At 43.4% G+C, this 27,426-nt stretch overlaps 1 protein-coding gene across 5 annotated transcripts in view; it reads right to left on the bottom strand.

Annotated features, from left to right (window-relative positions):
• Window positions 1-27,426, bottom strand: part of LOC133062507 (uncharacterized) — a 267,806-nt gene that overhangs the window by 102,390 nt on the left and 137,990 nt on the right. Inside the window, exon 6 of one of the 5 annotated variants that reach the window (XM_061151607.1) lies at window positions 13,896-13,969. The exons of the other annotated variants lie outside the window; for them this stretch is intronic. Coding sequence (XP_061007590.1) covers window positions 13,962-13,969 — 8 coding nt within the window. The 3' untranslated portion in view covers window positions 13,896-13,961. Of the gene's footprint in view, window positions 1-13,895; window positions 13,970-27,426 lie in introns of those variants that run through there. 5 annotated transcript variants of the gene reach the window in all.

Genomic DNA, 27,426 nt, shown 5'->3' with positions numbered 1-27,426 from the left:
CAAATGAGACTATGTTCCAGACCCCTCAAGAGTTCCTGCAAGACACATGGTCCCCCAGACTCTAGGAACTTTCTGTTAACACTGCCTGGGGTATATTATTTGTCTCCAGAGACCCTAGTCTTTGGGTATCCATCTTTTTCTTATCAATTATCTTGTCCTGTCCCTTCCCTATAAAAATCCATTTACGGTAGAGCACAGTCAATTGTCAAAGCTCACAAATATTTTACTATGGATGCCAGACGAACTCCAGATGTGTATTTAATCAGATTAAATCCTCATACTTGACGAGAAGGTATGTAGGGGAATATTTATTCACAGCACTGTTGGTGACAGCATGAAGTTGGAAACAACCTAAATGTCCATCAACAGGGGAAACGGATCAATAAACTATGACAGAGTCAACCCAAGAACACAGTGCTGCGGGTAGGAAGAGCAAGGCAGATCCATACAGACAGAGCTGGAGAGGTTCTAGAGCACTTTCCTGAGTGACAAAGGCAACCGGGGCAATAATGCCCACCAAGATTTACATATCATCATTCCTCACCTACAAGCAAATTCATATGTTTTATACAGTCATATATACACACATATCAAGGTCTGCAAGTCTACAGATCAATCTGAAAAACCTAAGTTCCCATAAAGAATACGGGGGAAGGGTCCTGGGATTTGGGTTAGTGGTTAAAGGAAACTTCAGTCTTACCCTGAAATTTTCTGACTTTTTTTTTTAGTTATTTATTTTTTAGCTGCACTGAGTCTTTGCTGCTGTGCACAGGCTTTCTCTAGCTGTGGCGAGCAGGGGCTACTCTCTAGTTGTGGTACACAGGCTTCTCACCGCAGTGGCTTCTCTTGTTGCAGAGCATGAGCCTAGGTGCAAGGGCTTCAATAGTTGTGGTGCACAGGCTTCGTTGCTCCGTGGCATGTAGGATCTTTCCTGACCAGGGATCAGACTGGTGTCCTGTGCGTTGCAAAGTGAACTCTTACCCTGGACCACTGGGGAAGCCGTTATATTTTTGTTTTTTACCCCTTATTAACCATATTTCATGACATTATTTCATGTCATATCCAGAGACATATTGGTATTTAATTATTGAATAGTGTTTCATTTTATGGATATACTGTAATTTATTCAACCAGTTTTTCCTCCTTGGATACTCATATTGTACCTAGATTTTGATATCATAAAGTTGAAGGAATAATTTTTTTGTATAAATCCATGATTATGTTCTTAGAGTGAATTTCTAGAAGCAGAATTTCTGGGTTAAAAAACAAACATTTAAAAAATTATAACAGCTGACATTTATTGAGCACTTGCTATATACCAATCACTTTCACTTTACATGTCACAGTCACAACACATATAAAGTAAACACACTTCATTATACCATCTTGCAGATGAGGCTGACTTTGTTTATAAAGACAATATATTTGTGCATTGAAAGAAAGTGGAAACCGCTCAGTCGTGTCCAACTCTTGGCAACCCTGTGAACTATACAGTCCATGAAACTCTCTAGGCTAGAATACTGGAGTGTGTAGCCATTCCCCTCTCCAGGGGATCTTCCCAACCCAGGGATTGAACCCAGGTCTCCCATGTTGCGGGCGAATTCTTTACCAGCTGAGCCACCAGGGAAGCTCTAATTAGAAATTATATTAAAATGTTTAAATAAATCAAACAGGTCTTTTCGAGCAATGGGGTCCTTCCCCGTGAACACACTTAAAAGAAACAAAATAAAGAACCTCTCCTCCACTCCGAGAAACTGCCCAATTTCTCCCTCTCAACAAATGTTTCCTGCGGGCCTACTATGTGCAGAGCCATGTTCTGTAAGCCAGCCTCTGTCTTCAGCACAGAGCCACCCTCTCTGGAGTTTCTTCACTCCCTAATACTTCCCACAGCATACCTTCTAAGCCCAAGTCCTTTACCACTGAGAACCCCCAGACTCCTAAGCTCTGGTTCTCCAACTCTGACCCTTGAGTTTCAGCCATCCTTTCAGTCACTCAGCTCTTTCTCTGCAAACGTGAACATAACTATCAGCCTCTATATCATTTAACTGCATTTACCCCACCCTTGATCTGATGGGGAGCATTCCCAAGTCTACAAAGGTTAGGCATGGGGAGGGGTGTTCCCCACCAATCTCTCCCCACCCACGTCTCATGGTAGGAAACAAACCATAGTGAAATGCAGATCCCACCTGAAAACTGCCACCTACCCCCCACTATACACAGAAAGAGCAGATGGTTATTTTGAAGTTTTAGGATCTGCTGACCTCCCTCCTAGACACCCAGGTTTTGCTCTGGCTGAGCTGGACAGAAAGAAGACATCTGACTCCAATGAGATTTGGTTCTCATCTCAGTTTTATATAATTTCTGCCAAGGAACACTCTCCAGGACAAGGTTCAGCTTCGTTCTTCCTTGATTTTTCAAGAAGGTCCATGAAACTTGCCCTTGAAGGTCAATATCTATTAACATGCCTTTCTCCAATCTACCTCCCAAACCAAAAAAAATGCTAAAAAGCAAAATTCCAAATGTCTGGGGGCGGTTTGGCAAGAGGCAGATTTCTCAGGGAGAGAGAATTTGTGGGTAAAGGGTTAAATATTAACACACTTCCCTGGAAGGTCTCTTCTCCCCTGTTAATGTAGCCCAAGTGCAAACCTTGGCAGGAATTGCACATTAGCTCATGACAGGTGTAGGCTTCATGCTGGTTGCCGCTGCATTTCCAGCAAAAAAAAAAAATGGGGACATGGGGACTACTCCATGACACAGTAGACTGGAACAGATTGCTTTGCAGAGATCTCTTCTGGCTGAAATAATTCCCTGTAACAACTTCCTTGACACGCTGTCAGGATGGCCTGTTTCCAAGGTAATGGCTGCTGCACGGGGACATAACAGACATCATCTGTGGTCTTCCAGAGAGAGAGCCGCCAGAACAGCCCCGCTGCACTCTTCCAACAGAGCCATTCACTTATTCAACAATGTTTATGGAATCAGATCCCTTGCTACACACTACTCAGCAGCCTCCCATTCTCTCTGCATCACGACATTGCTTACTTTTTACTCTAAATCAGGAGTTGTAAACCCAAATAGCTATGGGAGCCAGTCAGATAACATAAATGACCAAAGCAGGTTACTGACAACAAGACAGACCCTGCATGGACAAAGAGAGAAGCTACTTTCTGCTCTAGTCAATGGCTATAACTTCAGAATGCTTTTCTGGAAGAATTTTTTGCAGATCTCTTCTGATAGAAACTAAGTTCATATAATATCCTGACACACAGTCAGGATAGTCCAGGTCCTGGGCTGAACAGTGTCCCCTAAATCATGCCTACCTGGAACCTCAGAATGTGACTTTATCAAGAAATAAGGGTTCTGCAGATGTGGTCAGTTAAGTAAAGCTGAGGGCATAGTGGATTGGTTGTTGTTGTTGTTCAGTCGCTCAGTCATGTCTGACTCTGCAACCCCATGGACTGCAGCACGCCAGGCTTCCCTGTCCTTCACCATAATGGATTTAGGTCCACCCTAAATCCACCAAATCCAATGACTGGTTTCCTTGTAGAGACACACAGAGACACAAACACACAGGAAGAATGCCATGTGAAGACAGAGGCAGAGAATGGAGAGATGCATCTACAAGTTAAGGAATGCTGACCACAGGAAGCAAGGAGATAAGCATGAGACCAGTCGGCCGGGAATAGGACCCTAAAGGAATTTGCGGCGGGGGGGGGGGGGGGGCGCAGCATTTAAAACAGCAAAATCTTTCCATGAAAGAGAACGAAAGTTATATGTTTGTGTGCCTCTGTGCTACGTGATCTATCTGAACTCCACAACAACTCCACATCTATCATAACTGCTTTCAATCAACTCTCTACACTGCACCGAAGACATCTTCTAAAAACTCACGTCAGATGATGTCACCCATCTTCCTCAAATCCCTTCATGATGTTCACTGCTCTTCCAACAAAGAGTGAAATCCTTATCATGGCCCACAAGGCCCTGCAGGCTCTGGTCCCTGCTCCCTCTCACTCTCTGCCTTCCAGCCTCTCTGGCTTCCTCCAGTACCTAGTGCTCCCTGGGTTCTCTTTAACTCCAGGACCTTTGCATGTGCCGGTTCTCAGCCACAAACATCCTCATCTGCCACCCAACTATGTGCCTAAATATATATACACAAACACGTGTCCACACACATACATACTCGTCTCAGTTGGCTAATGCCTGCTCATTCTTCACCTCTCACACCGGTCACCATTTCCTCAGGTAAATATTGCCTGACCCCTATTCCAAAGTTAGTCCAGTGTTTTTCAGATACTCTCATGGTACCATATTCCTTTCACATCTAGCATCTCCCACCTAAATGCATGTGATCATGAGATTCACGCCTGCAAGACCCCCACTGTGCTCCAAGAACCATCCCTCACACCTAGAATGGTCCCTGCCATACAGCTCAGGCTCATAGGAGGCACTATAGTGTTGTACGCCTAGGGGATCTATATGCTTGATTGTCTCCCACTTGAGGTTTAACAGTCTCTCCAGCCTTCAGCTCCTCTCCAGCGACCCCACAGAGACTGAGACAGAACTGTGTTTGAACGGATACTGTGGAGGTACGGGTCAGCAGTGGACTGCCACAGGGACAGGGGCTCTGAGTGCGGCAGACTTGGGTATGGCATAAGCCCTCTTGAAGGAGGTCGCCATTAACACCACCAAAGAGCTGCCAGAACTTACACAGGACTGGGAAATAGACCCTTGGAGAGCACAAACAGAACCTTCTGTGCACCAGGATCCAGGAGAAAGGAGCATTGAACCCATAAGAGACTGACCCAGACTTGCCTGGAAGTGTCCAGGAGTCTCCAGCAGAGGCGTGGGTCAGTGGTGGCCTGCTGCAGGGTTGGGGACAGTGAGTGTAGCAGTACATGCGTGGGATCTTTTGAAGGAGGTCACCATTATCTTCCTTACCTCCACCATAGTTTGGCCCCAGGTAAACATCAGGAAGGGAACACAGCTCCACCCATCAACAAAACTGAATTAAAGATTTACTGAGCATGGCCCCGCCCATCAGAACAAGACCCAGTTTCCCCCTCAGTCAGTTTCTCCCATCAGGAAGCTTCCATAAGCCTCTTATCCTTCTGCATAGGAGGGCAGACAGACTGAAAACCACAATCACAGAAAACTAACCAATCTGATCACATGGACCACAGCCTTGTCTAACTCAATGAAACCATAAGCCATGCCGTGTAGGGCCACCCAAGACGGATGGATCATGGTGCAGAGTTCTGACAAAATGTGGTCCATTGGAGAAGGGAATGGCAAACCACTTCACTATTCTTGCCTTGAGAACCCCATGAAAACTATGAAAAGGCAAAAAGGTAGGACACTGAAAGATGAAAGATGAACTCCCCAGGTCAGTAGTTGCCCAATATGCTACTGGAGATCAGGGGAGAAATAACTCCAGAAAGAATGAAGAGACAGAGCCAAAGCAAAAACAACACCCAGTTGTGGATGTGACTGGTGATAGAAGAGAAGTCCGATGCTGTAAAGAGCAATACTGTATAGGAACCTGGAATGTTAGGTCCATGAATCAAGGCAAATCGGAAGTGGTCAAACAGGAGATGGCAAGAGTGAACATCGACATTCTAGGAATCAGTGAACTAAAATAGACTGGAATAGGTGAATTTTACTCGGATGACCATTATATCTACTACTGTGGGTAAGAATCCCTTAGAAGAAATGGAGTAGCCATCATGGTTAACCTAAGAGTCCGAAATGCAGTACGTGCAATCTCAAAAACGGCAGAATGATCTCTGTTCGTTTCTAAGGCAAACCATTCAATATCACAGTAATCCAAGTCTATGCCCCAACCAGTAATGCTGAAGAAGCTAAAGTTGAAAGGTTCTATGAACACCTACAAGACCTTCTAGAATTAACACCCAAAAAAGATGTCCTTTTCATTATAGAGGACTGGAATGCAAAAGTAGGAAGTCAAGAAACACCTGGATAACAGGCAAATTTGGCCTTGGAGTACAGAATGAAGCAGAGCAAAGGCTAATAGAGTTTTGCCAAGAGAATGCACTGGTCATAGCAAACACCCTCTTCCAACAACACAAGAGAAGACTACATATGGACATTACCAGATGGCCAACACCGAAATCAGATTGATTATATTCTTTGCAGCCAAAGATGGAGAAGCTCTATGCAATCAGCAAAAAAAAAAAAAAAAAAAAGACTGAGAGCTGACTGTGGCTCAGATCATGAACTCCTCATTGTTAAATTCAAATTTAAATTGAATAAAGTGGGGAAAACCACTAGACCATTCAGGTATGACCTATATATCAAATCCCTTACAATTATACAGTGGAAATGAGAAATAGATTCAAGGCATTAGATCTGATAGACAGAGTGCCTGATGAACTCTGGATGGAGGTTCATGACATTGTACCGGAGACAGGGATCAAGACCATCCCCAAGAAAAAGAAATGGAAAAAAGCAAAATCGCTGTCTGAGGAGACAGAAATAGCTGTGAAAGAAGAGAAACATTTGTGAAAAGAAGAGAAGCCAAAAGCAAAGGAGAAAAGGAAAGATATACTCATTTGAATGCAGAGTTCCAAAGAATAGCCAGGAGAGATAAGAAAGCCTTCCTCAGTGATCAGTGCAAAGAAAGAGAGGAAAACAATAGAATGCGAAAGACAAGAGATCTCTTCAATAAAATTAGAGATACCAAGGGAACATTTCATGCAAAGATGGGCTCAATAAAGTACAGAAATGGTATGGACCTAACAGAAGCAGAAGATATTAAGAAGAGGTGGCAAGAATACACAGAAGAACTATACAAAAAACCATCTTCATGAACCAGATAATCACAATGGCATGATCACTCACCTAGAGCCAGACATCCTGGAACGCAAAGTCAAGTGGGCTTTAGGAAGCATCACTACGAACAAAGGTAGTAGAAGTGATGGAATTCCAGTTGAGCTATTTCAAATCCCAAAAGGTGATGCTGTGAAAGTGCTGCACTCAATACGCCAGCAAATTTGGAAAACTCAGCAGTGGCCACAGGACTGGAAAAGGTCAGTTTTCATTCCAATCCCAAAGAAAGGCAATGCCAAAGAATGTTCAAACTACCACACAATTGTACTCATCTCACACACTAGTAAAATAATGCTCAAAATTCTCCAAGCCAGGCTTCAACAGTACGTGAACCATGAACTTCCAGATGTTCAAGCTGGTTTTAGAAAAGGCAGAGGAACCAGAGGAACCAAATTGCCGATATCTGACAGATCATCAAAAAAGCAAGAGAGTTCCAGAAAAACATCTATTTCTGCTTTATTGACTATGCCAAAGCCTTGGACTGTGTGGATCACCACAAACTGTGGAAAGTTCTTAAAGAGATGAGAATACCAGACCACCTGACCTGCCTCCTGAGAAATCTGTATGCAGGTCAGGAAGCAACAGTTAGAACTGGGCATGGAACAAGGGACTGGTTCCAAATCAGGAAAGGAGTACGTCAAGGCTGTATATTGTCACCCTGCTTATTTAACCTATATGCAAGAGTACATCATGAGAAACACTGGGCTGGATGAAGCACAAGCTGGAATCAAGAATGCTGGGAGAAATATCAATAACCTCAGATATGCAGATGGCACCATCCTTAGGCAGAAAGCGAAGACGAACTAAAGAGCCTCTTGATGAACGTGAAAGAGGAGAGTGAAAAAGTTGGCTTAAAACTCAACATTCAGAAAACTAAGATCATGGCATCTGGTCCCATCACTTCATGGCAAATGGATGGGGAAACAGTGGAAACAGTGACAATCTTTATTTTTTGGGGCTCCAAAGTCATTGCAGATGGTGACTGCAGCCATGAAATTAAGACACTTACTCCTTGGAAGAAAAGTTATGACCAAACTAGACAGCATATTAAAAAGCAGAGACATTACTTTGACAACAAAGGTCTGTCTAATCAAGGCTATGGTTTTTCCAGTAGTCATGTATCAATATGAGAGTCGGACTATAAAGAAAGCTGAGGGCCGAAGAATTGATGCTTTTCAACTGTTGTGTTGGAGAAGACTCTTGAGAGTCCCTTGGATAGCAAGGAGATCCAACCAGTCCATCCTCAAGATCAGTCCTGGGTGTTCATTGGAAGGACTGATGTTGAAGCTGAAACTCCAATACTTTGGCCACTGGATGCAAAGGACTGACTCATTTCAAAAGACCCTGATGCTGGGAAAGATTGAAGGCAGGAGGAGAAGAGGACGACAGAGGATGAAATGGTTGGATGGCATCACCGACTCAATGGACATGAGTTTGAGTAACCTCTGGGAGTTGGTGATGGACAGGGAGGCCTGGCGTGCTACAGTCCATGGGGTTGCAAAGAGTTGGACATGACTGAGCGATTGAACTGAACTGAATTGAACTGAACTTCAACAGCCCTTGGCTCGTACTTTTATTATAGTAACGGTTCACATTTTGCACCATTCTCTGAGGTTCATTTCTATTTGTGTCTTCTGACCACGAGCCATCCTGTGGGCAGGTATGATACTGTGTTCGTCCGTGCATTACCCAATGTACAGGATGAAGACCTTGTCTTACTTAATATTTGTTAGACTCTTAAAGGCATATTTAAAACCTTGCCTTGTTATGAGAGTAATGAGGCCTTGTAGAGACGTGGGAGTAATGTATGGCACAGCAGTTAAAAGGGTGCGCTCAGGAGTCTAGATCCAAATCCACTTTGTGCCGGTTCTGTGTGATTTTCAACCTGTTACTTCACTTCACTGTGCCTTATTCCTCACCTAGAAGATGAAGATAGGATGGTACCCACCACAGAATGACACCATTAAGACGTAAAATGCATATGCGCTATCTATGGTTAGTGCTACCTTTTGTTGATGGAGTGAGTCAACGTTCTTCTTTACATTAAAAATTGTAATAATTGAGAGCATCTATTTTTTTCTAACATGGAGATTCTGAAACACACTTGAGGGTTGAGGGAAAGGCTTCACTGGAGAAGGAAAAATTCAAGATGCAAAAAAACTTAGGAAGTATAATGAAGGGACCTTCCCCAAAAGTAGCAGAAGAGAGAGGGGATAAGATAGATGCACAAGTAAGGGAGGGGAGCTCTGGACAGGAGGGCTACTCCTTTGCAAGGCCAGCTCTACTTTGCAGAAAACCCTTATTAGCAATGTCAGATTCTACACTGCATGGATTCTCCTCTCTTGTAAATGCCCTGCTCAGATGGGGCTAAACTCAGTTCTATCAGTTTTCTCAACGAGGGGCTTTCCCCTACCCCTAGAGACATCCAAGAACATCTGGAGACATTTTCTGATAGTTACAACTTAGGTGGGGTGGGAAGTGGGGCGGAGGAGAGGTGACCACTGTCATTTAGTAGGTGCAGGCCAGGGACGCAGCTACACATCCTATGCACAGAATAGCTCCCTCCCCCAACAAAGTAGCATCTGGTCCAAGGAATTAGGTGTGCTGACATTAAAAAACCTTGCTCTAGACCCGTGGTCCCCAATCTTCTTGGCACCAGGGTCCAGTTTCATGGAAAACAATCTTTCCATGGGCTGGGGAGGGGGGCAGTTTCGGGATGATTCAAGTGCATTAATTTATTGGGCACTTTATTTCTATTATTACTACATCAGTTTTTACCTCAGATCATCAGGCATTAGATCCTGGAGGTTGGGGACCCCTATTCTAGACCATTACACTTTAACATCTAGGGGTCCTGGATCTATACTCACAGACATCATGTCACAGGCTTGGGTAATTTAGTTCCGGCAGCAATTCAACTAGCCCATTTGTCCAAAGAAGAGCCTTTCACAATAATCAGTGTGTTTTAAAACTTTGTAGACCATAAAATAGTTTGCTCTGATCCAAACTAAATCTTTCATCTCTTCCAAACAGACCTCCAAGTTCCCTGTTGTGGCCATTGTTCTTCAGAAGGGACCACGGAGCCCCAAGGAAGCCCAGGCTGTTCAGTGCATGCAGGAAATTTGTGATTAATCACTTCAACCTGCTTGACTTTAACAGAGATTTTCCGAGCCCTGTTTATTGTTCCGCTGCTTGGCTGCTCTGAAGTTATCTATGACTGAAGTCTTAACATTTATTTGTAGAATTGAAGAAGGTATATTTTTACTCTCACATCCCTTCCAAGTCCCTGAATTAGATTAGTGTGAACTTTCCAAAATAAATTCACCTTTGAGCTGAAACTAAGCATGGAAAGTTTCAGCCCAAAAGGATACCTTATTGGAAAGTGAGAAGCAAAGGAAAGTGAAGATTATAATGGATATTTTTGTGTAACTTCAGCACTCCAAGTTACAAAGGATAAAGTATTTGTTATGGAAAGAATTCTCTAACAGAGTTGATGTATGCAATCCAGGGCTGATGTTCCGTCCCTTTTCTTCAGACTCTAAGAAAAAATAACTGGAAATAAAGAGAATGGAAAAAATCAGCAGGCACATGTGGATCTAATTCTGTACCGTGTCACTGGTTAAATCCCAAGGAAAGAATGTTTTATCAGGACGAGAAAAAGGCAAACCATCAATAGTAGGAAGGAAGACCTCTGATTCCTTCACTCCACAAACTTAATTTGCTGGACCATGACTGTGGTCTAGCAGTGTTCGTCAACAACTCAAAGTTAACATTTTATGGGGGTGGCCATCATGATTTTCTCCTACAGGAAACATTCTCAGAGCTCTGGGTGATTTGTATTATAGATAGATGTTAGGGCATTTGGAACTTGTTTTTTCTCTTGATACTCAACACAGAAAAATATTTCTTAATCACCTCCAACCTCTGAAAGATTCAAAATCTGAACAATTCTAAAGCATTCACCTTTGCAAAACTCCATTCATAACCATAACTATGACTTCGTCCCATAAGACCCAAATAAAATACTGTTAATCGATGCAGCATTAAAACTGGCACAACAGTGCAACAATTTTTAAAACTGCAAAAAACAAAAAAGAAAGAGCTATCCTCTAGACAAAATTGCTAATTCCAAATAATTTTTAGAAGTAACAAAATGTTTCCTCTCCCACTGCCCCTCCCCCGCCTTCTCCCATAAAACAACACACAGTCTTGTGCAGAAGATGAATATATAAAATGGATAAAAGGGAAACTGCTCTAGTAAAACAGTGTTCTAGAAGCTCAACCCTCTCCCCTGACTGCTCACCCAGTGATCTTCTTTGTCCTCTACTGACTGTCTGGATACATACATACATGAAAAAAATAGTTTCTGAATGAGTTTCTTCATTTTTCAATGAACTGAGTTGGCACCATTTAGGGTCAGTTCTTATTTAAGCCACAGGAGCATAAACTGACATCTCCTAAATTAATTTTTAATAGCTCACATAAATTATTAGGGAGTGTAATTTGGACATGTCAATTTTTGTTTTTACTCTGCTAGATTCTATCTCATTTCCATGGTTATTATTTGCCACCCCCAAACCAGTTTTTACCTTTTAGAAAAAAAACTAATATCTTACCAAGTTCCCTTTTTGTTTTTTGGTTAATATTTCTTTTCAGCTGTCTGCCTATTGGCAAAAGGGAAAAGATAAAAGGGATAAAAATCCTTCTTCCTTATTCTTCACCTATAACATGATTCAACTACTAGACATGTCTATGGAATTAGCCAAATTGATGTATACTATACAGTTATAAAAGGGTCCTACCATTATCTCCTACACATTTTCATTTACACAGTCTTTGTGAATGTAGAATGCTTACATTATGATATGTGTCACACACTGATGGTCAGGGTTGATCTGTTTCTTTAAATGTCTAGATAGAGATCCTTGCCAGCCACCGTGGCCCTATGGACCTATCTCCTACTACCTCTCATCAAAATAACCACATCTCGGGGGGGGGGGGGATAAACTGGGAGATTGGGATTGACATATACACACTAATATATATAGCACACATAACTAATAAAAACCTACTGAACAACACGGAGAACTCTAGTCAATACTCTATAATGACCTCTCTGGGCATAGAACCTAAAAAAGAGTGGATACATGTGTGTATAACTGACTCACCTTGCTGGTGAAAAGACAGCCTTCAGAATGGGAGAAAATAATAGCAAACAAAACAACTGACAAAGAATTAACCTCAAAACTATACAAGCAACTCCTGCAGCTCAATTCCAGAAAAATAAACGACCCAATCAAAAAATGGGCCAAAGAACTAAACAGACATTTCTCCAAAGAAGACATACAGATGAATAACAAACACATGAAAAGATGCTCAACATCACTCATTATCAGAGAAATGCAAATCAAAACCACAATGAGGTACCATTTCACGCCAGTCAGAATGGCTGCTATCCAAAAGTCTAAAAGCAATAAATGCTGAAGAGGGTGTGGAGAAAAAGGAACCCTCTTACACTATTGGTAGGAATGCAAACTAGTACAGCCACTATGGAGAACATTGTGGAGATTTCTTAAAAAACTGGGAATAGAACTGCCATATGACCCAGCAATCCCACTGCTGGGCATACACACCAAGGAAACCAGAATTGAAAGAGACACGTGTATCCCAATGTTCATCACAGCACTGTTTCTAACAGCCAGGACGTGGAAGCAACCTAGATGTCCATCAGCAGACGAATGGATAAGAAAGCTGTGGTACATATACATAATGGAATATAACTCAGCCATTAAAAAGAATACATTTGAATCAGTTCTAATGAGGTGGATGAAACTGGAGCCTATTATACAGAATGAAGTAAGCCAGAAAGAAAAACACCAATACAGTATACTAACGCATATATATGGAATTTAGAAAGATGGTAATGATAACCTTATATGCGAGACAGCAAAAGAGACACAGATGAATAGAACAGTCTTTTGGACTCTGTGGGAGAGGGTGAGGGTGGGATGATTTGGGAGAATGGCATTGAATCATGTATATTATCATATGTGAAACAGATCGCCAGTCCAGGTTTGATGCGGTACACTGGGATGACCCAGAGGGATGGGATGGGGAGGGAGGTGGGAGGGGGGTTCAGGATGGAGAACACATGTACACCTGTGGCGGATTCATGTCAATGTATGGCAAAACCAATACAATATTGTAAAGTAATTAGCCTCCAATTAAAATAAATAAATTTATATTAACAAAAAAAAACATTATTAATACAAATACAGCAAATAGTGAATATACCAGAAAAGTAGCAGGCTCATAGAGCTGGCGCTAGTGGTAAAGAACCTGCCTGCCAATGCAGGAGAACTAAGAGATGCTGGTTCGATCCCTGGGTTGGGAAGATCGCCCAGAGGAGGAAATGGCAACCTACTCCAGTGTTCTTTCCTGGAGAATCCCATGGACGGAGGAGACTGGTGGGCTACAAAAAAAAAAAAAAAAACTGACTCACTTTGCTATATAGCAGAAACTAATACAACACTGTAACTCAACTATACTCCAACTAAAAAAGTAATAATAATTAAAAGACAAAAGAAAGACCCAGATTCCCATAAGAAGAAATACAGATCTCCAATCAAGGTATCTTCCAAGGGCATGTGTTTGGCACAGGCCACCAAAATCAAAACACTCAAACCTACAGGATATGTGTATACTGGGCAATTCTATGTTTTTTAATAAAAGCATTTATTAAAATTCACAGGACCTTTAATTTATACTTGGAATGGGAAGACATCCTAAGTTTTTTTTTCATCAGAAAATGATCCCCCAAAACACATATATCACCAAAACAATAATCAGCATCTCCCGTCTGTAATCCTGCCAAAGGAACCTGTACAAGAGGAGCAGCAGCAGATGATAGGCCTGTGGACGCTCACGTTCCCTCAGATATCTTCAGTGTTCCTCTCGAAGACACGTGGGGAAACTAAAGCAACTGGAATCGTGGCTTCTTCCTGGCCAGTGCTGGGAAATAATATCCCCAAGGCTATGCATCTTACCTGATGGTCCACATTTCCAGTGAGGCTGAATTCAGACAGTGCACTTGGAATGGCACGTGCTTTGTACTATTTTACTTTAGAGAAAGAAAAAAAAAAAATTAAGCGATCCTGGAAGAACTCCATATTCTTCTTTAAAGAAAAAAAATTTTTTAAGTTCCTCTTGAAAACTAGTTACTACTTTGAGCAGGAAGGAAGGGTTTAGAACAGCTGTCCCTGAGTGAGTTAGGACTTTAAGTCTCCTGTACTTAAAGATTAGCTCACATCCCAGGCCCCTGCAAAAGGAAACCACATACACAGAACTTTTGAGACAATCATCAGGAATACTTCTGTAACAGTACTAGCAGGTCAGTCAGATCTAAGAGACACTCGAGTCCGGAAATGTATCCTAAGACAGCAAGAGCCCAAAGGGTCAGCAGCGGCTGACTGGACATTTGATAAAAGCATTTGTTTTTTGAGTAAAGCTCTGCAGGAAAAAGTTAAACTTAACAAAAACAGAATGAAAATAAAATAGCCACATAAATGGGCATCCACCACTTGAGTCAGTTTTCTCAGGCAAAATGAACCTATACAGATCATGTGAGGATAAAAATATACTAAATGCAATTTCCTCTGTTAAGTGAAGAAGGCAAGATGTAAGGGAAATACATAATCCATTTTAATAAAATAAACAGCAATCCTGTCAATCCAGGATAAAAGTTTTTTTTCCATATGACTATCTGAGCACCAAACTAGGTGTGAAAAGAAGTACATAATGCCAATCTTCGTGAGAGAGAAAAGGTTTTAAAAAAAGAGACTGGCTGTCATTGGATATGAAAAATATACACAGCCTCATTGTATGGAAAATTAAAACTGAAATTCTGTGGTTTTATTATAAGTGTGCAAAAATTGAACATGCACAAAAAACAAGAACTGGAAGGTGACATAAATGGAAACTTGTTTGCTTTCTGGATGAAGCCATGAATAATTTTCATAAAGTCATTGCGTTTTTGCAACGTGGAATATGAAAGAGTCTCTACCTGTACTTAACATGCTTTATAACACCCAGGCTAGAAAGATAACATCAGGACAAAAATGAGGTACATTTGAAAAGTGTGTGAGGACAGGGTGGTGCACGGTATCGAAATGAATCAAATACAGCCTAAAGAATTCCAACGGTTCGCACAATGGGACAAGAAATGAAACTGGCCCCTTCTCGTGATTTCCTCAGGCACCTGGTGGTCTGGGGTCTGTGACCTCACAGGAAGCTGAGACCACCACACCAGAGCCACACAGCACAGATGGAAAAAGCCAAATCACAACTAAATTTATATGAAACACGTCCCTAAGTCGGTCAATATGGCAGCAAGATGCTCGCTCTAAATGGTGGATAAGAAACTGATCAGGAAAAAAATAATTTAAGGAAATAAAATATTAAAAAATGTAAATGTGACGGAAATTATAAACAGCCTAAAGGTCCTCTCCCTTCGGGAACAGCTGTGTCTGCTAATCCCTCGAGGAGTCCTCCCTGCGATCGCCCTTCCTTCCTTCCTCCATCTCTCTCTAATAGCTCCCTTGTTCCTGTTGGACAAAACTAGCCCTTTGTGGCTGCTCTCAGAACAACATTAAAAACAGGAATAGGGAAATTGTAAACAGGAGGCTTCTGGTCTACAGGCGAAGACACACACAGACCTCTGAGGCCTACTTCATGCTAAGCAAAGAAACAGATCTTTGTTGCTAAAGGGATTAGGGCTGCGGGATTTCGGAGCCACTGCTAAGGCATTCAGCTGGCCTGAAGTAGGGGCTTTGTAAAGAGATACCTCCATTAGAGGTCTGTGAGCGGAAATCATTCATACTCTTTATACAATCTGGGTAATGTGATAGTATTGGACTGTTAAACGCCTCTGGTGAGGCAGGGTCCTATCTCCTTGAATGGTAAATTCTTCAGCAGCTAAATAGATGGTGGTTTAATTACCTTCACTGACGTTTTTTTTTTATTTGGAGGGTTGGAGGGGGGGGTCTCCCACCTTTAACCCTTAGTGGGAGTAATGTTAACGGATCACCCAGAGCCAAAGAGGCAAAGTCTCCTCAAGTCGGCTCAAAGGTAGCCTTCAGACTTGGTGCTGGCATCTTACATTATCAAAAATGGCACAACTCGGGACTTCCCTGATGCTTCAGCGGTTTAGAATCTGCCTCCCAATGGAGGGGATATGGGTTTGATCCCTGGTCAGGGAACTAAGATCCCACATGTCCCAAGGCAACTAAGTCCACACCACAATGAAAGATTCTACATGTTGCAACTAAGACTCAACCTGGCCAAAAAAAATTAACATTTCAAATGGCACACTCTGAGGATCACCTGCACAGAGGCAATGCCTACTTTGTCCCTGTGTTCACCATGATGATCAAAGTCTCCATCATTGCCTCATTCCCTGCACTAGGCCTAGAATGACCCCAGCCTGCCTATCTAACTCCTATCTACCCTATACCTGCTTCTGTCTTCTGGCCCGTCCTTGCCTCGCCCTCCCCAAGTTGGAATGGTGGCCCACACAGCTCCCATTACATTCCCCATAAACATGGAAACTCTGTGTATCTCTTTATCCCAGTAGATTATGAGCTCCAGAAGGCAGTGTCTTATTTACCATTGCACCCATGACACCTGGCCCTTTGGAGATGCCCAAAGCTGCTGTCCACAGGAAGGGTGAGGCAGCTGGGTTGCCTTGTCTTTAGATCAGTTCTTAAGGTAGCTGGGAAGACTATCTTCATAAGTTTTTGAGTGGCTTATGATGAATTTATCTTTTAACATCAGAGACCCCTACCCAGGGAATGCAGAGGGTCTTATAAGACCAGTTAGGTGAACAGTTAGGAAAGAAATACAAGACCTCCAAGGAAGACAGTAAGTGGTCTCTTCCCCCACAGTCAGAAGCTTTCTCAGTGACCTCACCAGTCCCAATCCTGCCTCCACATTCTTCTTGGCTGAGGAAGCAGCAGCAGCAGAACAAAAATGTCCTTTGAGTTCATATTTAGAGTCTCTGGATCCAAATATTCATTATGGTATTAGCTTCTATAAATTTCGACAACTTCTCAGACCTGTCTCCAAAAAGTAACGTCAAACTATTTAGCTCTGATGGCAGGTAGGAATGCTGTCATCAAAGCTAAGACACACTTCCCTCACCTGGTTGTGATCAGACCTATCCCAATGGCCGACAAATGCATTCTGGGAAAAGGACAGCTCTGGGTAGATGTGAGGTTTTGTGGTCATTTCATTTGGAAGGGATTCTGGTTTCTGTTTATAACATGAACCTGCAAATACAACAAGGGCTTCGCAACAACAGCTAGAAGGCTGGTGATTTTCTCCACTGCTGCTCTCAGTTCCCTGGGACATAATCCTATAAGAGCACGGCCTTGGCCATCACCAATTGTTAGCTCTTTCCACTGTTCACAATTTTCTATCTGGATCATTTCTCTCCTCACCATCTGGCAGGTGGGTCTCTCTGCTCTTACATTATTAACACCACTGTCTGCAAAAAGCAGTTAAATACTGAAAGAAGGAAAACAGCATTACCTTCAATTCTGCCACTTAATCACCCACTCAGCCAACAAATGCTGAGCACCTACTATGTGCCACACACTGTGTTAGGCACAGAGAACAGGAAGAATCAAATGACGCAGGATGCAATGTGACGAGAAAGGAGCCCAGAGAAACAGAGCGGTTAACGCCCTGGTGGCAACATGCACAAGGCATCTAAGAGCATGGAAGAATAGAAGGAGCTCAAGGAAGGCTCCCAAAAACTATGAGAATTTAGCCTAGAAGATTCTGAATGAAAAAAAAGCCACAAACTTTTCAGACAACTGAGGAAATATGAATGTGGGCAACATATTAGATACTGTATTGATATAGTTCTTGGATGTCATAGCAGCATTGCAGTTACATAAAAGATCTCCTTATTCTTAGGAGATACAAGCTCAACTATTTATGAGTGAGGAGCCATCAAGTCTATAAATTATGTTCACATGGTTCAGAAAAGGACTTATCTGTACACATATGATGTATGTACACAGAGGGGTGGGGAAGAGAGAACAAATATGGCAAAATGTTAGTGAATCTAGGTATAAGAATATTCATTGTACTATTCTCTTAATTTACTGTATGTTTAACAATTTTGAAAAACCACTGGATAAACAATTTAAAGTAGTATGCATATATAAATGTACGTGTGTGTGTGTGTGTGTGTGTGTGTGTGTGTGTGTGTGTGTGTATAAAAGAGAGAGAGAGAGAGATTACAAGGGTTAAACACCACACTGGAAAAAGAAAAGCAGAAGTCAGATAAAGACAGAAGGGAGGCACTCCAGGGAAAGGAAGTGGCTGGAGCAGAGGACTGTGGATAGTAGTTGGTATGCATTGAACTGCTCCTGGCCCAGAAATGGCACTTGTACAAATGTGTCAAATGAATGAAAGAGTTAAACAGCATCATTACACAGGGAACTGCAAGCAGATCAGATTAAAGTAGGTACAGAGGGTACATTAAAGAGAGTGACCTGATTGGGCTGTGGAGGCAGGGCGCCTGTCACAGAGGCCTTTGTATATTCTACCAAAGTCCTAAGACTTTATCCTAGGCAATGGGAAGCATAAACAGAAGGTGATGTGGTCAGATGAGCATCCAAAGGGACCACCCTGCAAGTAAGGTGTCACGCAGAGTGATGGAGCACAGACCTGGAGGCAGAAAACAAGGGTACCAGTCAGGATGTCTCTGCTGTCTTTGCACAAAACCCTGACTCTCATCAGCTGAACTAATCAAGAGACTCATTAAGCAACATAGCTGCATGCTTTGAGATGACAGACAGCAGAAGTGGTTGACTCAGTAGCTCACCAACATAACCATGGGCCCAGGTGCCCTCTCCCTCCATTCTACCACTTTCTGTGGCGGGCTCTACCTGCAAGCTGCCTTTTCTCATCTTCAGAGGGTGGTGACAGCAGTTCCCAGAGTGACATATAGGCACAGCAAGGACCACCGCCAGAAGGGAATCATCTCTTCTTTAGTCTCTTTCTTAGCAAGGAAAACTTTTCCAGAAGCTTCCCAGAAAATCCTTCTTTTCGCCCCACTGTTCCAGACTGGGTCACAAATCCATTCCAAAACCAACCACTATCAAGGAAATAAGATGAAATATTTGGCTTAGAATAATAATTTATACACAGGAAGAATCAATTACTCTGAGTCATCGCCTGAAACACTCGGGAAGCTATTGGTCCAAGTAAAAGATGCTAGAAGCCTAAACTATGATAGTGGTGGTAAAAGATGGGGGGATAATAATGGATAATAATGAACTTGAGGAAGTTACATTGGTGGCATTTGATGGTGGATTCAATGGTGGGGAGGCGGGGGGGGGGGGGGGGGGAGGAAGGAAAGAAGGATACCCTCCCTCCATATGTCCAGCTCCAGTGAGTGGGTAGAAGCAAGTGCCAGTAACTGAACAAAAGTATGCAAGAGGAGGAGGGGAGGGTTTGGGGAAAAGTTGGCTTGGGGCACATTCAATGTGAAAGGACTGTGGACATCAGAATAATTGGACTGGGTCATGAACCAATAATTGGAGTATATGAGTCAAACCGTTATCCCAGACAGGTGGTCCGTACTCAGACATGGTTCTCAGACGGGCTTTGGTCCATACAGACATTTTTGAACCAACATTCAATCACTGAGAGAGTCCAAACAGGATTATGTATTTCTGGCTTCTCAGGGAAAACTGGAAAATCTGGCAACACAGGTCCTGAATTCCTACATGTCAACAATCGGCTAGAGCCCAGTGGCAGCCATTCCCTTCAGCTAGAACAAGAGGTTCTCTGGCCTGCCACACTCACTCAATCCATTTTACTCACTGACTTTATCCATAGATCTCTGAAGGCATTTCCATCTGATGCCTTGCTCAGAACCCCAGGTTGTGGGGAAGGGGGATGAGGTCAGAGCTGCAGTCAGACATCTGGTACTCACTAGCATTTAGATGGTGGTCAAAGCCCACATACTGGATGGAAGACATACTGGAAAGAGAAGTGGGTCAAGGAGGTCACCCTGGAGTCATCAATTTTTTATAAACAGAGGAAAAGAACTTCATGGAGGAGAGAGAAACTGGAATGGAGCAAGTGAGCATGAAGTCTCAGGAGTTAAGGTTAAGAGTTTGGAGTTGGAGGCAGTGTTCACCTGTGCTGAAGGCAAGAGGAGATCCAGAGAGAGAAGGGTCCAAAGGAAACATCACATTGGGAAATGAGTCATGGGTGCCCTGGAGCTGCCTTGGTGGCACAATAAGGGAAGAAGCTGATAGAAATGGGCTGGATAGATGATGAGAGGAAAATAGACACAGTACATATAGATCGCTTAGTACACATAGATCACTCAGGTAAGAAAGGGAGGAGAAAGGATGAACAGAAGCTGGAGAGGTTAATGAGTCAAGGCATGGGCCTTTGGTAGGGTCAGAGAGACTTGGATGTCTTAAAGAGACAAAAGAAGTCAGTGGTGAGAGGAGGCTATAGAAGTTAAGCTAAAGGGATGAAAAACAGAACCGAGTCCAAGAGGAAGGAGTGGGAGAACAGGGATGTATCAGTCATGCATCGGTCAGACACAGGCGCCTGGATTCACTGCACAAAGGACTCAGGGGCTGGAGGATCGGAGGTGAAGATTAAACCTGTCGGCAGATGAGGATGTTCAGAAATGTGAGAGCTATGAATGGACCTTTCACAAGGCAGGGACTTAGTAATCTTTAAAAGGGATGCTGCAGGTGTTCATCCTTTCCTATTTAGGTACAAATGCCTAGATGGGGAGCCTGGGAAGGCTTAGTGCCACATGCCCTGACCTACAAGCAGCAACGCTGGAGGGCAGAGCTGGCTTTCAAGCCCTGGAGCAGAAGGAAGGACGTGCACACTGGAAGACAGCACGGTGCTGGGTCCACTCAGGTGCAGGCCATGGTTTGGATGAATGTCCTGCCCTCTCCCCTATGCTGAACTCTCCCCCAAAGGAGCTGCCATAACCAAGGCAGCAGTAAATATAACTCTACTCAGAGAAGCCAGGGGATGCCCAGCCCTCCCCCACAGGTACGTCAATCCATCTGCAGAAGAAGTTTCCACCTGCCTGATGCTGCACTTGATTCTGAAGCCCACCTCCCGTGATCATGGTGGAAGGTCTGAGGAGCAGGGAGAGTTTCCCACAACACCACATGTGGGCCCTGGGCATCCAATTTCAGATGTGATGGCCAAATTCTCGTTGACTGTCACCTCAGAGTATGTTCACATAGGACAGAGGTGAAAGGTGACTGAGCGCCATCAACAAGGCATCCCCATGCCCGCCAGTATACTACACCTCTGCTCTCCCTTTTCCCACATTTTAATGAAACTTCCTAAGCATAATTACCCAGGTTGTCTCTTCTGTGTCTCATTTTATGGTGGAGTTGCTATGAGGAAAAAAAAACACAGATAACTCCTTAAAAAAAAATGCAAGAAGAGAAAGGTGATGCCTGGAAAAGCCAGTATCTTGATATTCAGCATCTCTAGAATAACTAAGACTTAGTTGATGTTAAAAATCTCCATGTCTTAAAGACCATCTCTGATCTTCAAAATAATCTGTTTACAGTCCATGCATTGGACAAACCAATATTCTTTAATTCCTTCTAAAAACAAAGGGCATTAAAACAGAATCGAGGCTCTAAGAGGGAAGCATGCTGGCATCATCTCACCCACTTCGAATTACGTGGTTAAACCCAGCATGCATGTCCCTAGAGGGGAAGTGGAGTCTTCTTTCAAGAAATCCTAAATGCCCATCTGTCAGAAACAATTTGGGGGTACTGAGGTACAGAGATGGAGAAGAGAACAGACCATCTCTTGAGGTCCCCATCTGTGTAGAACAGTTCTGCCTCTTAGAGATGATGTACTTACTGTCCTTAGTCAACTGCCCCTGCATAACAGACACGGTGCCATCCATGTCGGGGACACAGCCATCCAGGTATATGAGAAGCTTCCCTTTTCCTGGTAGAGCTGGATGCCCAGACAGACAATTATAAGATAACAGCATATTACAAGAATCGAACGCTAATGGGAACGCACTCCAAACACCACTATTAATTATCTATTCATGTGAAGAGGGCACCATTAAGAGCCAACCTCATGTACTACCGTAGGCACTTAGGATTTGTTTCTCAATGAGCACATTGACCCTCTGAGGTAGGTGTTCTTATCTTGACACTCTGAGTGATGCCCAAAGTCACCAGAGTGGCTTGGTCCAATTCCAAAGCTCTTCCTCTTTTTATACCAAGCAACATCTCAAGTGTGTGCCTGTGTGCTCAGTCGCTCAGTCGTTTAACTCTTTACAACCTCATGGACTGTAGCCCATCAGGCTCCTCTGTCCATGGGATCTCCCAGGCGATAATACTGGAGTGGGTTCCTATTTCCTCCTCCAGTGGATCTCCCCAACCCAGGGATACAACCTGCGTCTCCTGCACTGGCCACCTGGGAACCCCAACTACTCAAGTATCATTTTTTTAGATAAATCCTTTCCTGACTCCCTTAACTGAATGTTATTTATTTGTACTTCTGTTAAAGGCAACTACCTTCATCTGCAAGGATAGTCATTTGTCTACTTGTCAGTTTTATAGGACTATAAACTTCAAAGGGAGGAATGGCATCTCTTTATGTATTTTATGTGTGTATCATTTTTTTTAGGTAAGGGGTGCCTCTCTGATGAGATGATACTTAGGCAGATCCCTGAAAGAGATAACAACAATCCTGGAGGATGGGGAATGGGAGGGGGACATCTCAGCAGAGGACACAGCCAATGGAAAGGCCCTTTATCAAGGGGCAGGATTGAGGAACAAAATGTCCACCAACAAAACCCTGTCATTCTGTCCCTCTTTCCTGCTTTATTTTTCTTCAAGACATTTTTTTGCTCTTTGACATCATGTGTATGAGTTTACCTGCTTATTGCCAGCATCTCAACTAGATGTGAGCTCTAGGACATGGACCTTGTTTTCACCACTCCTCCTTAGAGCCTAGAGCCAATCTGACATATGCAGGGGACTATACAAACTTGTTTCACTCTCCTCCTTCACTTTCATTGAGAGGCTTTTTAGTTCCTCTTCACTCTGCCATAAGGGTGGTGTCATCTACATATCTGAGGTTATTGATATTTCTCCCAGCATTCTTGATTCCAGCTTGTGCTTCTTCCAGCCCAGCGTTTCTCATGATGTACTCTGCATATAAGTTAAATAAGCAGGGTGACAATATACAGCCTTGATGTATTCCTTTTCCTATCTGGAACCAGTCTGTTGTTCCATGTCCAGTTCTAACTGTTGCTTCCTGACCTGCATATAGGTTTCTCAAAAGGCAGGTCAGATGGTCTGGTATGCCCATCTCTTTCAGAATTTTCCACAGTTTATTGTGATCCACACAGTCAAAGGCTTTGGCATAGTCAATAAAGCAGAAATATATGTTTTTCTGGAACTCTCTTATTTTTTGATGATCCAGCGGATGTTGGCAATTTGATCTCTGGTTCCTCTGCCTTTTCTAAAACCAGCTTGAACATCTGGAAGTTCACAGTTCACGTATTGCTGAAGCCTGGCTTGGAGAATTTTGAGCATTACTTTACTAGCGTGTGAGATGAACGCAATTGTGCGGTAGTTTGAGCATTCTTTGGCATTGCCTTTCCTTGGGACTGGAATGAAAACTGACCTTTTCCAGTCCTGTGGCCACTGCTGAGTTTTCCAAATTTGCTGGCATATTGTGTGCGGCACTTGCACAGCATCACCCTTTAGGATTTGAAATAGCTCAACTGGAATTCCATCACCTCCACTAGCTTTGTTCATAGTGATGCTTTCTAAGGCCCACTTGACTTCACATTCCAGGATGTCTGGCTCTAGAAAACTAAGAAAACTAAGATTATGGTATCTGGTCCCATCACTTCATGGGAAACAGATGGGGAGACAGTGGAAACAGTGTCAGACTATTTTTTGGGGCTCCAAAATCACTGCAGATGGTGACTGCAGCCATGAAATTAAAAGACGCTTACTCCTTGGAAGGAAAGTTATGACCAACCTAGATAACATATTAAAAAGCAGAGACACTACTTTGCCAACAAAGGTCCGTCTAGTCAAGGCTGTGGTTTTTCCAGTGGTCATGTATGGCTGTGAGAGTTGGATTGTTAAGAAAGCTCAGCCCCAAAGAATTGATACTTTTGAACTGTGGTGTTGGAGAAGACTCTTGAGAGTCCCTTGGACTGCAAGGAGATCCAACCAGTCCATCCCAAAGGAGATCAGTCCTGGGTGTTCATTGGAAGGACTGATGCTGAAGCTGAAACTCCAATACTCTGGCCACCTCATGTGAAGAGTTGACTCATTGGAAAACACTCTGATGCTGGGGGGGATGGGGCGCAGGAGGAGAAGGGGACGACAGAGGATGAGATGGCTGGATGGCATCACTGACTTGATGGACATGTGTTTGAGTAAACTCCGGGAGTTTGTGATGGACAGGGAGGCCTGGCGTGCTGCAATTCATAGGGTCGCAGAGTTGGACATGACTGAGCGACTTAACGGAACTGATAGATACTTGCTTAGAAACATATGAATTAAATGCATAGAATATTATACACATTTTAAAAATTGTTTTATTACACACTTATCATGTACTACCACTGAACTAAGTACTTTACATACACTATTGCATTTAATCCTCATGAAACCCCTATTCAGGTGTGTACTCTTTAACTGCATTTTACAGGGGGTGAAACTGAGGTTAGATAAAGCTTGCTTATGGTGACTCAGCCAATAAGTGGTGGAACTGAGATATGAACCCAGATCTGATTCAAAAGCCTGTAGCTTTTAACTAAAGCATTATTCTCCCACATGAGAATCCCAAACAAATGCTCACTGGATGAAGTTAAATTATTCAGTGCAGAGGAAGGGGCAAGGTCAAAGACGATGGTATCCTAGAATTTGGAGAGCAGGTTAAAAGATGCCTCATTCCTGTATGGAAGCTAAAAAGACCCAACATAAAAGATAGGAGGTTAGCTGAATGTGTACATTTTCCTTCAGAAATTTATCCACCTAAGCAATGATATCTATGTGCATGACTTCTAAAGTATCTTAGGTTTCATGACTCGAGAGGAAGACACTGATTTCAATGTAGCAAATGGCAGAGAAGGTCAGACCTCAGAAACTTTCATATGGTTAGGGGAGGAGAGCTATGATGACAGAAGTTTTTGGTGACTCCAAGGAAAGACCAACAGGGTAGGAAGACCCCATCAGAGTTTACTCAGGAGACCCTGCCTATGGTGGGCTAGAGAATTCTACTCTGCTGCAAGGTCAATGACAAAGATAAAGCTCAAAGGTCTTTGTCCAAAACAGGGTAGATAAAATATCCCACTAAGTCTTACTAACTCCGTTGCTTTGATTTCATGCTCACCAAGAGCAATCCAGCTCCTTTATACTGTGAATGCAATTCCCAGAAGCATAGCACAGGGTTTCTCCTCCCAGCTACATTGCTAAGTTAGCACTCAGGCTGATGAGTCAAGCTCTGCTTCTAGTACGGGAGCTCCAAGCCTGCTCAGCCCTGAGTGAATTTAACACAGGTTCCCCGGGCGGTAGGTCCAGGTGAGGCCCTGGGCTCAAATGCTGTCAGGCAGCAGTGGGTCCAGGTCTGCCTTCACTGCCTCTACTGGACAGGTCATGAGCATTCCTCTGTCCCACAGCTCCTGACCCCTGGGTGAGATCATGGCCACAGAAACAAGTTCACCGATCCCAGAATCTTGGTTGTCACTAAATAACACATCAGTTATCACAGGGAAATGACGGCTTTCCCCTCCTTCTCTCATTGACACTGGTCTCAAGGTATTTTTTTTTTCTTCTACCATAAATACATAAGTCAGGTTTCCCAACATCAAGCCACCTTTCCCTTCTGACAAATGGTCACTACAGGCAGAAATTAGTGACAAATGATCACTACAGAGTCAGTTTGTGAGCTGAACATCAGTGTATTCACGAGCAACATTTCAAACCCTTACCGTGGTTCTCTGGACTAGATACTAAACTTTAGATCTCTCAGTTATGAAATGGAAAGGTGAAGAAAAAATTTTATATGGCATAATACTGAGTGATTTAGAAATTAATAATGAACCATGTTTTTGACTAGCTACCATGTATAGAAACTGTGCTATGCTTCTGGGAATTGCATTGGCCCCAGCACACTCTCAGAGGTGGCAGAACCAGCTGGGCTCACCTCAGGCTGAGTGTCTCAGCCCCAAAGACAGAGTGAGTGACTTGGCTTTGTCGGTTCTTTCAGAGTTTATCAGCCTCAAGGTGGGTCAGCCCCTGAGCCTTGCAAAGCACCCCCAACCCACCCACACTGTCTCTCAAATTGACCAGAGCAGGCCGTGTAACTGTCCAGCTGGGTGAGTCAGTCATCCTTCCAGACCCTCTGTCTGTTGACTACTCTTAATTGCAAACACATTTTCTTACACCATGCTCCAACTCAGGCAAACAGAAGACAGAAACACATGATATCCCTCAACGTCAAGGGGCATCAAGGTGCTGGAAGCATGACCTTTTCTGTCCCAGGTGCTGAAAAATAAGTACCTTCACTCAGCTCTTCCCTTCCTCCAAACCGACAGCAGCTCCGCTGACCTAACCTGAGCTGCAAGCACATGCCACACGGGCTTCTATGGTTCCTGGCTTCTCTGAATCAACGTCTACCTGGCCGGCACAAAGGCCTACCAATGTGGCAAAAACAGGCTGCCCTCCTCCTTCCTTTGAAGCATTTTAAGGTAAAACACATGTGATCCATCTAGCAGACAGCCCCTCGGACTCTCCCGCTGATCCATTCCAATATTCCATGGTTGCTTCCACTATGACAGAGGAGAAGCCCCTAATTGAGAGGCCTCACACACTGGTCCCCGGGTGGTCACTCCAGACTGCTTCCTCAGCATCATGTGTCTCTTAAGACAGAAATACCTGCGAATCATCCTTGTGTGCTGTGCTAAGTCACTTCAGTTGTGTCCAACTCTTTGCAACCCCGTGGACTGTAGCCCACCAGGCTCCTCTGTCCATGGGATTTTCCAGGCAAGAATACTGGAGTGGGTTGCCAAGCCCTCCTCCAAGGGATCTTCCTGACCCAGGGATCAAACTCGCATCTCTTATGTCTCCTGCATTGGCAGGCTGGTTCTTTACTACTGGCACCACCTGCAAAGCCCCAGGGAATCATCTTTGATCTCTGTTTTTCCCTCAACCCTACATGCTCCCCCTCATTCTACCTCCAAACCACATCACAGATCAATCCATCTCTCTCCATCTCCACTGTCTCTTCTTTAAGTTAAGCTATTGTCAACACTCACCTAAGGATCCTGAATAGCCTCCTGACGGATCTACCCACTTCCTCTCTTAGACTCTGGCACACGGCTAGTCATTTCCAAATCCAGTCTCCTCTTCTTGGGGAGTTGAGAACATGACTATCTGCTGGCCATGTGACTCTTGACTTGCCTGAGAGATGTGAGTAGAAACGATGTGTACTACTTTTGCATCATTTGTTTAA

Source organism: Dama dama, chromosome 9, assembly GCF_033118175.1.
Source record: "Dama dama isolate Ldn47 chromosome 9, ASM3311817v1, whole genome shotgun sequence".
Lineage (NCBI taxonomy): Eukaryota > Metazoa > Chordata > Mammalia > Artiodactyla > Cervidae > Dama > Dama dama.
Note: the sequence above shows the minus strand (reverse complement) of the source record. Positions and strands in the feature narration are given on the sequence as shown.